The following is a 14,256-nucleotide window of genomic DNA, read 5'->3' on the forward strand; positions in this document are numbered from 1 at the left end:
TTAAAAACGGTAACATTTACTCCGTACATTTTGATTGACTTACTTTGACTTACAATTGTTAGTGTCTTTAGCTTAGCAGTTAGTGATGGCTTTTCTTTATCACTGTCCTGTTCTCTCCTGCTGGGTGTGACTTGGATCAACAAATTAACTTGTTCATAAGACGGTGGTGTTTTTGCAACTTCAGCGTAGAGGATCGTGGTGTTTATTGCAACTTCGGCAATATCTACCGCCCTACCCTCGACACACAATTCCAGCAGCTCATCGGAGCTCCTCCACTTTGCAAATGTGTTTCTCCAGTGTTGATAGGCTATTACTCGTGACGTGTAACCAATCAGATAGTGCTGTGGGCGGGACATTGCTCAAGCCTACAGACAGGGAGAGGCGGCTGCATCTGAGCCAAAGTAGCGCATGTTTAAATTAATTTATTTTATCGGCAATCGGATTAAAAACAAAAAAAAGGTTCCGATTATTGTAAAAATGCTGAATACCGGATCAGATTATCAGATAGACCGGTAATCGGTCGGCCCCTAACATGTAGAATGACACAATATTTTAAAATCCAAATAAAAACTTAAATTTTGAATTACATTCCTTGCTTTTTAAATGTTCTCATAGATTTTACATAGGCCACGGTTGGCTCCTGAATGATAAACACATACAGAATTATACTAAACGTTGGTACCTGCCTGATGCAGTTAGTAATTCCATATGTCTTTGTATTGTCCGTAGCGCCCAACTTACCATGTGTCTGAGAGCCATTATCAAGCATGACTTCCCTGGCCGCTGGACCGCTATCGTGGACAAGATCGGCATGTATCTGCAGTCTCAGAACAGCGGCAGCTGGTACGGCAGCCTCCTGGCTCTCTACCAGCTGGTCAAAACCTACGAGTGAGTAACCGGTTTCTGTTCCTCTCTCACTGCTCTGAATCACTCTCACACCAGGGCTATAGATTTTAAAGGAGGGCACCTACACTATATGTGGTCCAATAATCAAAAACACTTTGTTTCTTCTGCTTTCCAAAACACTGTTCTCCAGAAAGGTGTGAAGAAGATCTAGAGAAAAAAAAAACCTGAGAGAAGCAACTTAACTCCGACTTTACCGACAGTGTTTCCCTAGAAAGTGGTGAGACGAACAAAAGTTTTGGGTGATGCGATAAACAGTTCAGCCAGTGGTTTCCCACTATTCCACAGATTGAAATGTGACCGTAATGCTCCTAGAAACACAAACACCAAGAAAGAGGACTGCTTGCTAGTAGTCATGGATGTAAACAATGCAGAATTGAAAATGTTCAAAGTGTTGCCCGTTTTGGGAAATTTGCTTATTTGCTCTCTTTCTGAGGGTGTCACGGGATGGTTTGATATAGTTTTTTTTTTTTTTTTTTTTTAAATTATGATTTATTGTCAAACTTAAATCTTGGTCTTTAAATTTGCTTAATAAATAAGGTCAGTAATACCTCCATTGGGAGTTGTCTATTGCTATAGCATGGAATTATGGGAAGGCAATGTCTCCTTGTATTTCCTAAGGAGTCATCCTGGAAGGAAGCACTTACTTCCCTCCAGTAGCTTTTAATACAAGTATAGTACTAGGATCAGCATTCAATTTATGGGGAGCCAAAGGGGCTTAGCTGCCCTGAAAGAGACCTGAGCTCCTCCAGACAAAACAAAATTTTCAGTTTGGGGTGAGGACTTGAAAAACTGATTTATATTACTACAATGACTGATTTAAAAAATGTATAAATTCTAATTAGAATCGAATGTCTTGTCATAAGGAATTATAAATGTATGTGCGTTATCTGCTGTCAGTAATGCCTGGAACATAACTGATTGGGACATTTGCAGGATAGTTTTTTATTTATCATGACTCATGAGCTGCTTTTATGTATTGTTATGTGAGAATGTGCAAAATTATTGTATGCTAATTTGGTGTTAGATCAGCGATTCTCAACGACCGGCTACTGCAGTGCACCTACTGACAGCACACTCATTTCAGCAGCCTCTGTCATCTCATCAACACCCTCCCATAGAGACTTGCATGTGTGTGTGTGTACTTCAGATACAGGAAGGCAGATGAGAGGGAACCGTTGCTGGCAGCCATGCAGATTTTCCTGCCGAGGATTCAGCAACTCATTAGTCAGCTGCTGGCTGACGCCACCATCTTCTCTGTCCTCATCCAGAAACAGATCCTCAAGATCTTCCACGCTCTTGTGCAGGTGTGTCTGTATGTGTGTCAAAACGTGCTAAGGATTAGCTATACCGCTTATCCTTTTGAGGGAAGATAAAACATATTTTTTGGAAAAATGTCTTTATGAAGAAATAGATGTCATGTCTTAATAAGCACATTAAGTAACTCTAATGTCAAAGTCACAGTGGTTACTAGGTCAGACCTAGTAACATTTCCATAACACTTCCAACAGAAGTCTGAACTGAATGTGTCACAGTTATGTAAATGTGCACAGAGAGATGAAACATCTTGTTCAACCTTCTTAAGATCACTAATACATTCCTTACTTAATTATCATTATGACCTCATGCAGCCCACCCATTTTTGGTTTGTTCCAAGTCAAAAGTCTTGGGCCTGGTCACTTCACACAACCAGCTACTGTATACATTGCTCAAAGCTGGGAACATACAGTTAGGAACATAAGTATTTGGACGTTGATACAATTTTCCTCTGTACACCACCACAATGGATTTGAAATGAAGGCATCAAGATCTGATTGAATTGTAGCCTTTCAGCTTTAATTCAAGGGGTTTGACAAAAATATGGCATTACCCATTTAGGAATTACAGCCAGTTTCATACATAGTCCCTCATTTTCAGAGGCTCAAATGTGATTGTAGAAACCAAAATAACTATGAATATATAAGGATTATTTTTAATACTTCGATGAAAATCCTTGGCAGTCAATGACTGCCTGAAGTCTGGTACCCATGGACATCACCAGATGCAGATTCTCCTCCCTTCACTTGCTTTGCCAGGTCTTTACTGCGGCCGCCTTCAGCTGCTGCTTGTTTGTGGGTCTTTCTGCCCTCAGTGTTGTCTTCAGTAAGGCAAAAGCATGCTCAGTCTGGTTGAAGTCAGGTGACTGATTGGCCATTCAATTTCTTTGCCTTGAGAAGCTCTTGGGTTGCTTTCACATTATGTTTTGGTTCATTATCTATTTGTACCATGAAGCACTGTCCTATCAATTTTGCATCCTTTGGCTGAATCCTAGTAGAAAGTATAGCCCTGTACACTTCAGAATTCATCCTATTACTTCTATCAGCAGTGGCATCATCAATAAACACTAATGACCCAGTTCCATTGGCAGCCACCCGTGCCCATGCCATAACACTGCCTCTTCTATGTTGGACAGATGATGCGGTATGCTTTGGATTATGAGCTTTTCCTTTCCTTCTCCATACTCTTCTCTTTTTATCACTCTGGTACAAGTTACTCTTATTTTCATCTGTCCAAAGAATCTTCCAGAATTGGGCAGGCTTCTTTAGATGTTTCCTGGCAGCCTAATCTGGTCTTTGTATTCTTTAATGTTACCAGTTGTTTGCACCTTGTGATAAATCCTCTGTATTTACATTCATGAAGGCCCTAATGAAGGCGTCCTTCATTTGCATCAACACTTCTTTGGACCGCATATTGAGGATTCAACCCTTGGAATCAACTCCAGACCTTTTTATCTGCTTAATTTTTGATGAAATAACGAGGGAAGAGGTCACACCTGGCCATGAAACTGTTCAATTGTCCAATTACTTTTGAGCCTCTCAAAATGAGGGACTATGAATAAATATGGCTGTTATTCCAAAACGGTTAATGCAATATTTTTGTTAAACCCCCTTGAATTAAAGCTGAAAGTCTACACTCGAATCACATCTGATGGCTTTGTCTCTAAACCATTGTGTTGGTGTACAGCAAAAATTTCGAAAATTGTCTTACTCTCCAAAAACTTAAGTACCGAACTATACTTCCACATTTTTTTTGGAAGTCTTGAGGTCTGACATCACCACAGGTAAAAAGATAAAAGATAAAGTATGTACAATGTAACCAGCTTACAACGACATCTGCTAGCTAATTGACATTATTTGCATTATTCATAAACAGTCACTGACCCAGATGATAGCTTCTCTGGAATTTGATTTGTCAACATAAATTAAAATGCATTTTTACACCCAACTATGTGATAGGATTTATATTTTATTGATAATATAATTTTTCATAGAAAAACTGATCGGTGTGTCAGAGTGTGACTAAACAGATGAGTAATCAATGTGACTCTGTGTTTGGATGACAAAATATGTTTTAACACACATTTTCAATACACATATACACGTATACATATACATACATATACACACACACACACACACACACACACACACACACATATATATATATATATATATATATATATATATATATATATATATATATATATAATATATATATATATATACAGACAGACACACACACTCCACGTCTGTAGAGGGCTCTTGTGTGTGTCAGTGTCACTATAATGATAATGATGAACAGCATTAACCTCGTTGTTGCCCTGCAGTACTCGCTCCCTCTCCAGCTGATCAACAACGCAGTGATGACTCAGTGGATGGAAATCCTCCGAGCCATAATGGACCGAGATGTCCCTGCTGTAAGACACACACAAATATGCAAAATAATCCCAGACTTGTCAATGAATTAGAGTGACTGCAACAATTAGATCAGATGACAAATGTTCCACAATGGTTTTATACATTTTTTTTTTTTTTTTTTTTTTTTTTCCAAAAGCCAATTTAATGAATGATGTTTTCATTAAGTTTTTTTTTTTTACCCATTTAAAAATTAACAAAAAACCATTATCTTAACTTACATTGGACCCTGGATTTGGCCATTTAACAATAAACCTATAGAAAACGTTGACGATTTGAATAAATTGTGGAAGTTCTCTATACACTTTACTATTTTTTTTACTATTTTTATGTAAAATTGTTTTTAAAATGGTCTGGAATCCCATCTTAACTGTTATAAAAAGATCAAAAATCTTAACCTTAACTTGTGTTAATTAATCAGTTGTTGTTTACATAATGGACACTATGAATATTTACTTAAACTATGTGAACTATGGCTGAGTTCTTTTTGTTCTTTTGCTGGTTACACAAGCTCCTAGAACTGACCATAAAATGTGTGTTTTTTAGGAGACTTTGGAGGTTGATGAGGACGACCGTCCTGAGCTTGCATGGTGGAAGTGTAAGAAGTGGTCATTGCGCATCATCACAAGACTGTTTGAGCGGTGAGTCCAGATATGCTCTCACATCACCAGAAACCAGATTTGTAGTTTTCAGAGGGGCATTACCAGCTTTTCACATGCTTCTGGTCTGAATGACAGATATGGAAGTCCTGGCAATGTGACAAAGGAGTACTACGAGTTTGCAGAATTTTTCCTGAAGACATATGCAGTGGGCATGCAGCAGGTAAGCATGTATCACTGAGACTTGAGGATGTTGCTTTAGGTTTTCTGTTTATTTGTTGCTCAGGCTCTGACTATTATGGGTTATTTATTGTCCTTGTTTGTGTTGTCCGTCCAGGTCCTGCTGAAAGTGGTGGACCAGCACCGACAGAAGCAGTATGTTACTCCTCGCGTCCTGCAGCAGTGCCTCAACTACCTCAACCAGGGCCTGTCACACTCCCTGACCTGGAAACAGATGAAGCCGCACATGCAGGTAGGACAGACAAGGAGGGATTTGATGCAGAGGTAAATACAGTATTGTATTTGGATAGTGACACAATTTTCGTAATTTTGCCTCTGTACACCACCACAATTGATTTAAAATTAAGTCATCAAGATGTAATTGAAGTGTAAACTTTCATCTTTAATTGAAGAAGTTTAACAAAAATATCACATTTACTGTTTAGGATTCACAGCCATTTTTATACTTAGTCCCTCATTTTCAGAGCCTCAAAAGACATTCAGTTTCATGTACAGGTGTGGCTTGTTCGCTTGTAATTTCATGACAAATTATGCAGGTAAGAGATCTGGAGTTGATTCAATCAACTCCAAACGTTGAATTTGCATTTGGTAGCTGTTTATGGGAACTCTCAACATGCGGTCCATAGAGGTGTCGATGCAAATAAAGGTGGCCATCATTAGGCTGAAAAAAACAATACAAACCTATCAGACAAATGGCAGAAACTTTAGGAGTGGCCAAATCAACAGTTTGGTATATTCTTAAAAACAATGCACTGATGAGCTGAGCAACACCAAAAGCCTGGAATACCATGGAAGACAACTAAAGTGGATGATCGCAGAGTTCTTTCCTTGGTGATGAAAACCCCTTCAAAAAATCTAGCCAGGCCAAGAACATTCTCGAGGAGGTAGGTATATCATTGTCAAAGTGTACAATGAAAAGACCCCTTCATGAATGTAAATACAGAGGGTTTACTACCAGGTGCAAACCACTGGTAATACTTTAGATTATAAAAGCCATATTAGGCTGCCAGAAAACATCTAAAGAAGCCTGCCCAATTCTGGAAGATTCTTTGGACAGATGAAAATAAGACTAACTTGTAACAGAGTGATAAAAAGAGAAGGGTATGGAGAAGGAAAGGAACAGCTCATGATATAAAGCATACAGTATAGCAGCATAGCAATGTTATGGCATGGGCATGTGTTTATTGATGATGTGACTGCTGATAGAAGTAGCAGGATGAATTCTGAAGTGTATGGGCTATACTATTTGCTCAGATTAAACCAAATGCTGCAAAACTGATGGGACAGTGCTTCACAGTACAGATGGATAATGACCCAAAACATACTGCGAAAATAACGGAAGAGCTTCTTAAGGCAAAAAAATTTAATTTTCTTCAATGGCCAAGTCAGTCACCTGAGCTCAACCCAACTGAGCATGCTTTTCACTTACTGAAGACAAAACTGAGGGCCGAAAGATCCACTAACAAGCAAGCAACAGAAGGCGGCTGCAGTAAAGGCCTGGCAAAGTATCTCAGGGGAGGGAACTCGGTATTTGGTGATGTCCATGGGTAACAGACTTCAGGCACTAATTGACTGCTGAGGATTTTTATCCAAGTAAATAATCCTTATATTCATAATTATGTTGGTTTGTCCAATTACATTTGAGCCTCTCAAAATGAGGAACTATGCATAAAGATAGCTGTAATTCCTAAACAGTTAATGAGATATTTTCTTAAAACCCTTGAATTAAACCTGAAAGTTTACACTTCAGTCACTTCTTGATGCCTTCGTTTCAAATCAATTGTGGTGGTGTACAGAGGCAAAACGATGAAAATTGTGTCACTGTTCAAATACATATGTACCATACATCGAAAAGACCATTTTGCATTTGTTGCAGTATCTGCATTTACTTGAAAGGTCCTATGAAAAGTATTCTTCCATTAGCTGTGGCCACATTAACAGATATACAGTCAAGTATCTGTCTAAGTACACTGCAGTCTGTTCTGGCTAAGGATATAAATCTTACTCCAGACCTGATTAGACCAGACCTGATTGGTTCAGGTTAGGTAGGGTTCTAATCCCCAACATCGTCCTCTGTCTATTTTGCCCAATCTTCACAGTTCTTCTTGTTTAGTGGAAACGCAAACAGAAAAGTACAAAATAGTACAAAATACAGAATTATCTATGGATTCTCCAAACCACTAACAGCTCCACCATCACATGGCTAACACACACATGCATACAGTACGATTCAAACCCAAGGAAAAGTGGTAACAACTGAGCCAATATGCAAACCCGATGAAAAATAATAATTGAAAGTTGAATTAAAGTTATTCTTTTATGTACATAACAACCAGACCTGATCAGACCTGTATTTTCATAATTCAATTACTTTGTCCACAGTTCCTGAAAGGTGGACTTTAGGGAGATGCAAAGGTTCCTCCATCAGGGGTGTTACATTCTTGTTGTTGTTATTGACTGTTTTTTTAAAGCCAATGTAATTTTCCTCCTGAGGTTATGCGGATCTTCATCTCTTACAGACCATGTGCCGAGAGGTCATCTTCCCTCTCATGTGTTACAAAGATGAGGATGAGAAGCTCTGGCAGGAAGACCCCTATGAGTACATCCGCATGAAGTTCAGTGAGTATTTAAACACCTTGGTTTGGCAGTATATATTTAAACTCACCTGACTTGACTAATCAAACCCATATTTCGCACCAGAAATCTCTCTCAGCAAACATCATAGCTACTACAAATCTTTATTGCTAGCATGAAGGTCCTTGTGGCATCTTGTAACCACCACTGTATTTAATTTTAATGATCAAGTGAGACAATGATGTACAATAAATTGCAAGTACATGAAAAACTCACACAAAGTGAATGGGCTTTTGTTCTTGACCTACACTCTGTAGTAGTGACCTTTCCAGCTGCATTGTTGCGATTGTATTTAGTAGTGGAGGAAGGGTGTCCAACATGTTTTTGAACATGTTGTTTGTCCCATTCTTTTTGTGAATGAATGTGTGTTTGTCTCTGTCGCAGACCTCTATGACGACCATGCCCTCCCAGCCACTGCCGCTCAGAGCCTCCTGTGTAAAGCTGCCCGCAAAAGGAAGGAGGTGAGGAGCAGCATTTTAGCACAAGTCCAGAGGAACTGTGTACATTTACTCAACTACAGTAATCTACACAGATTGTGGGCACTGGCTCTTTGCCTAAGTATATCCATTTTATGAGACTTATACTTTTACTCCACTACATTTGTCTGATGGCATTGACTACCGGTGGGTTTATGCTTTTAAATACAATGCATGGCAAAGGTTTTACGTATTTTACCTTAGTGCTTTTATATGCCAAATCTTCTTTACTTTTAATAGTTACTTTGCCATATTTTATTTAAAGCTGGTACTAATCATTTCTTATACAAACAATGGATGAAATGACGAATTAAATGTGTAATTTGAAAGTTGCTATTTGTCGTGATGAAGCCAGTTCCACGGAGGTTTTTAGCCTTTTTTAGATATTTGTTTAGCTTTTTTAGTCTGCAAACTATGTCATTATCAACCTCTGTTTCCAGCAGCAGCAGGCTGGTTCATTGAAAAAGCTCTGATAAACTCACTGTATGCCATCTGCCAAGCCAACAGGAGTTAAAGAGCAAACAAAGTTAATGATAGTGACTAGCTGGTAAACATAGGGGAGCATTAGCAGGTAAAAGCAAGACAATTCCCTCAGGAGATAGTGAAGACCAAAACAGACCTTAAAAAAGGGGTCAATATTAGACTTGATAATATGAGATTTGTCAGGTGGCCAGAAAATATAACTTCAAGTGAATATGTTGCTCTGTGTCTACTAGATGTATAAATAGGAAACTGTTTGCTACAGGGCTGTCAACAAGTATTCTAAATTTGATTATATAATTGAATTGTAGAAGAAAAACAGACATTTGATTGTGAAAATTAGTATTCGGTTGTGGAAAAAAAAAAAGAAGCACTACGGCGGCTGTTTGCCTCACGAGTTCTTGTGTGGGCCTCGGCCGCTGCATTGAATGTACTGCATGACGGACAGGAGTCACACAAAGTCACTTTCACTGATTGAAAATAAAATGTAGGTCAAGCTGAAATGAGCAAATAATTCAACAACAACCGTGATATTTGTTAAGTCATCATTACATGGTAATGATGGCAGAGAGTTCACAACTCAACTCAGCCACAGAGAGAATGATTTGCACTCTAAAGAATCTAAAAAGCTCCTTTTGGAAATACTTTGGAAATTAGGTCAGTAGATGGCTAAATTGTGGAACCTTGAGATAAAGTTGTATGCAGGCTATCTAAGCTACAGTTAGCCTACCATTACTGCACTAGCAACCTGAGGGCACATATTGAAAATATGCACCCAAGTAGTTATTTCTCTCATTGTATTGATTCGCCCTCCTATGGACATAATATGCAAAAAATAGATATTCAAATGGTTCATTCACAATAGGTTTTTTAGAGGGAATAATCGAACGTCATTTTCGGAAAATTTGACGGCTCGAATTTGCTAACATGTTAGCCATATCAACTTTGTAATGTAGAGGTGTGGACTTGAGTGATATGACTTGGACTCAAAGCTGACTCCAGTTACAGGTCTGGTGACTTTAGACTTGAATTGACAAAAGTTGAAGACTTAAATTTCCAGACTGAGTAACACCAATGACTTGTAACTTGACTTGGACTTCAGCCTTCTGACTTGGAATGACTCAATATACCACACAAGCCCAAATGTTAAAAACACACACCAACACCAAGCCAAGTTCCTTAAAATATATATATTTTTTAAAAACCTATTAGCTTACCTATTGTTGCTTTGACCTATTTAGGTTATAGGTTATCTGCCTTTACTAATCTAGAGTTTGGGCTGTGGACATCTGAGCTCATGTCATGACAAGCACAAAGACCCACCTATTTCCATGGACCAAACTGCAACTGTTTTAACGATACAAGATGTGTGCTCATAGATGATCTTTGGGGCTATCTGAAAGAGACAACCCCAAAGCTGAGAAATCTGGAAGATAATGCCAATGATAATGAGGGGTGATTACAGTGCTGGAAGAAAATACTTTGTTGGGAGAGAAGATCGGGCAAATACAGGGAAAAGTTTTAAATTCAAAATCAGGATCTTTGGGATTTCCACTGGTGCTTAATGGGGCAATCGGACATCTTTCATTAAAAAATAATTCCAGTATTTTTAAACCTTGGCCCTATTTTCCCATCTTTTGGGGTCTAAATGATTAATAAGGACTGAAATGTTTGGAATCGGTCCAATATCTAGCAAGAACGTTATAACTGCCAACCACGAAACGGCTGCAATGTAATCCAAATGGACATTCGTCCACATCAAAGTACATTCACTAAAAGTGCTTGTCTTTCCCACTGGCAGGCTCAGATTGCTATTTTAAGTGCCTGACAACGTTATGGAAAGGATCCTTACAGAGATAGCCCTATTTGTTTACATTTCACTTCTTTCGGTCTCTGTGGTAACATCCCTTTCACTGCCTGTGTTATTTTTGTAAGGGGTTGTGTTTTCTGATGTTTACAAAAGGAGAAGTCATGTCGAATCTTATCAATGATGATAATAATAATAATAATCAGTAATAACTACCATCATCATTCATTGCTAGCAAGTATCTCTCTGTCATCTCCTAATGTATAGGATATGCAAATATTGGCATAAAAACCGTCTTATAATGTTAGGTTATATAATAGGTAAGCATTAATATGACTATTTTTACACTGCACATGCAAACTTTGGCAACAATATTACCTAGATAATGTAACTAGTTGATATCACATAATGTCAACTCCTGAAAAAGTGGAAATGGATCTATATAATTGTTTTATAATCAGTCATGACTCAGTTGATACTTTGTCCATACTAATGGTTTATTGATCCAGGCATGCTGTAGTATGCACTGATGCCAGGTCAACAAAATAACTTTAGGTAATGACATTACTTCCACTCTGTCTGCAGCAAGACTCTCAACTCTTGGAACAGCATTTTTCTTCAGGAAAAAGTGCTTTGGTGTAGAATTTGTTCTCCTATTTGACTGGCAGTAGTCACTGCAAACACGATGACCTGCGAGGCCCAAAGCCAAAGTGTATGGACAGGAGTGTTGTCATCCATTTGTAGAACAACTAGCTACAACTTCAGCATGTCCCTGTCCCCCAAAGGTAGTCTGTTAAAGCTTTGCAAAGTGTAGCACGTCATTTTGTTGCCACAATTTGGAAATGTGCAAACATGAATCATTGTACGCAAATAAGCTACTACTAGATGGTGGATTTGTCCCCCCTCGATGGGTAGGTGTAGATTCCGCCGACATCAGCTTTTTGCCTGGACTGGCTGTTTTCCCCAACAGAACAAGAAGAACAAGTCCACCACCAAGTCTGCTACCTTTCTATTTAGAAAAAACACATGAATTCACCAAAAGCCCAGATGTCCCAGTTTTCAACCTGCAATTCAACACAGCATGCATTTGTGGATGTGTGGAGCTGGATACCGTGAAGTCTCAAAGCTACACATGCAAATGGAACCAAATCTGTGCATATCAGGCGATCCTTGCAAACACATTTAAAAATCTGTAAATAAACACAAAAGAATGTCACAAATATTTTTAGACATTTGTTGGACAAAAGCTAAAATGATCAGTGATTGATCAGTGAACTGTGAAGTTGAAGTTCAAAATGTTTTAATTTTTGGGCAGTTCCAAAGGCAATGGAGTAATGTGCCTTTTTCGAGGCTACATTTAATAGATAAATCAGGATTATTATTATTATCAAAGTGATGTGACAGGGAGGGACTTTTATATGTACGCATGATCAATTTAAATTGTATCAGTTTAAATCTAGAAGTGGCATTTTCTATCAATACCCAGAGTATTGTAGGATTGTCTGAGTACCAATGCATGGCTGCTCTATCCTGGGCTGCCCAATAATAGCTACCAGGGAAAGTTTGGAGCTTGGAGTCCTAGGTCTTGGGCGTTTATTATTCACAATAAAGTAAGTTATTATTTCTTTCAATTTAGTGAATAGATTAGATTGGGGGTTTAAAGGAATGGATTGAAATAGATAGAGGTCATTTATGTCTGGAGGGATTTTTATTCCCGAATAAATAGTCACAAGGTGAATTATGAAATGTATTCCTTACTGGTGGATTGTCTCTTTCAGTCTTTCTAAGATACAGAATATCAGACTTTGTGATATTCACCTTCATGTGTTGGTAGGGACTGTGCCAGACTTTTTTTTATAAAAGTATAATATCAGAGACCTACCTCTGGGTCACTCCCAAGGTTGCAAGTTGATTTTTGTGCTCCCTGAAGGCTTGGTAAAATACTCTTGAGAAGATTTTAGTTAATATAACATTGTGTGTTTTTGTACATGATGGAAAGCAGGGTTGCTACAAGAAGCAGGAAAACTGTCTATGACAGCAAACATTGATGATAGGATACCACGAAGCAATGAAAGCTGAATTAGCTCCGCAACCCACGAGGTGAGTGAAGAAGATGAAGCAGGTGATGCTAGCAAACAAAGTATGCTGAATGAACTCAGGGACTTGAGGCATAACAATAAATAAAGAGTTTACAGAGATTAAACCAGAACTGTGCAGAACAAACAACAGTCTTGATGAGACTGAGGGTCAAATCGATGTAGCAGATACAGCACTACAGGCAGCAGCAGTGCCACTGAAACAGCTCTTACAGTGCCAGACCAGAATGGAGACTAAACTGATTGAACAGGAAGGACAGGCTTTCTGGGTTAAATCGGATTTATGGCATACCCGAAGAGGTGGAGGATAAAAACATCTGTAGTTTCCTAGAAAACCTACTGAGGGACTCGCTTGATTTCCAAATGATATGGAGGTCAAAATAGAAGAAAATATTGAGGTTAAATTTATGTACCCAGCAAAAGCACAGGTTTTCTACAGTGACGGCACCCGCCTGTATCAGAGCGCAGCAGAGGCGACAGGAGACATGGCTCTAGTGGATTTCCAGTTATCATCATACCTGCCCCAGCCAGCCCCGGCCAACAGAAAATTCAACTCTTATCCACATTGCAGGTAGCGGGGGGCCGATGCGTCGGAACTTCAAACACGAGTGATACAGTGCCACAAGCAAAGAAAAACCTCCAAGATGCAGTACAAAGAAAACTGCAGATATTCAAATGGAGATCCCCTTCAGATGAATGAAAGATGGGCAAAAGCCTAATTGAAACAGTGATGGAGATACGTTTGTCATAGTTTTTTTTCTTATTCTACTTATTGGCCTGTTTACATTGTATAACCGGTCACTTTGACTTAATTTGAAGTTTTTTAACTACTACATCTTACTCCTAAACTATGTAAAGTTGTTTGGATGCAGAAAATTTTAGTTATGACTGTAACTGTTATGCAGCCATCTCAAAGGGCCCTACTCTTTGTAGAGAGAAGGATATGCCTCTATGGTTGCGAAATACTGTAAGGAATATAATGACATTGTGGTTCAAATCATTTTGTTACTGTTATTATTTCGTTATGTTCGTCTCTCGATGTTCACAAGAGTTATAGGGATGTATAATGTTTTGAGTGCTGGTCATTTTGCAGGGAGAATTCTAGCATGTGCAACATCTGTAGGAGACCATGGCTAAGGTCCACAAAATTTTTTAGTAGTACTGTATTCTATAGATACTGTAGCAGGGTCAGAAATGATTATGCTATTGTAAAAGCTTTTCTCAACTCCTGAGAGTGAATTCCTAGAAATCGAGAAGAAATCTAATTGTGAAAATGTCTTTTGCGTA

The 14,256-nt window shown here is 38.6% G+C and overlaps 1 protein-coding gene across 1 annotated transcript in view; it reads left to right on the plus strand.

The window, feature by feature from the left end:
• Nucleotides 1-14,256, plus strand: part of ipo8 (importin 8) — a 48,863-nt gene that overhangs the window by 1,072 nt on the left and 33,535 nt on the right. The window contains exons 2-9 of the mRNA XM_040153216.1: nucleotides 696-888; nucleotides 2,054-2,210; nucleotides 4,550-4,639; nucleotides 5,184-5,278; nucleotides 5,375-5,459; nucleotides 5,574-5,708; nucleotides 7,996-8,095; nucleotides 8,495-8,571. Coding sequence (XP_040009150.1) covers nucleotides 696-888; nucleotides 2,054-2,210; nucleotides 4,550-4,639; nucleotides 5,184-5,278; nucleotides 5,375-5,459; nucleotides 5,574-5,708; nucleotides 7,996-8,095; nucleotides 8,495-8,571 — 932 coding nt within the window. The remainder of the gene's footprint in view (nucleotides 1-695; nucleotides 889-2,053; nucleotides 2,211-4,549; nucleotides 4,640-5,183; nucleotides 5,279-5,374; nucleotides 5,460-5,573; nucleotides 5,709-7,995; nucleotides 8,096-8,494; nucleotides 8,572-14,256) is intronic.

The sequence above is a fragment of the Xiphias gladius genome, chromosome 2 (genome assembly GCF_016859285.1).
Source record: "Xiphias gladius isolate SHS-SW01 ecotype Sanya breed wild chromosome 2, ASM1685928v1, whole genome shotgun sequence".
Classification (NCBI taxonomy): Eukaryota; Metazoa; Chordata; class Actinopteri; order Istiophoriformes; family Xiphiidae; genus Xiphias; species Xiphias gladius.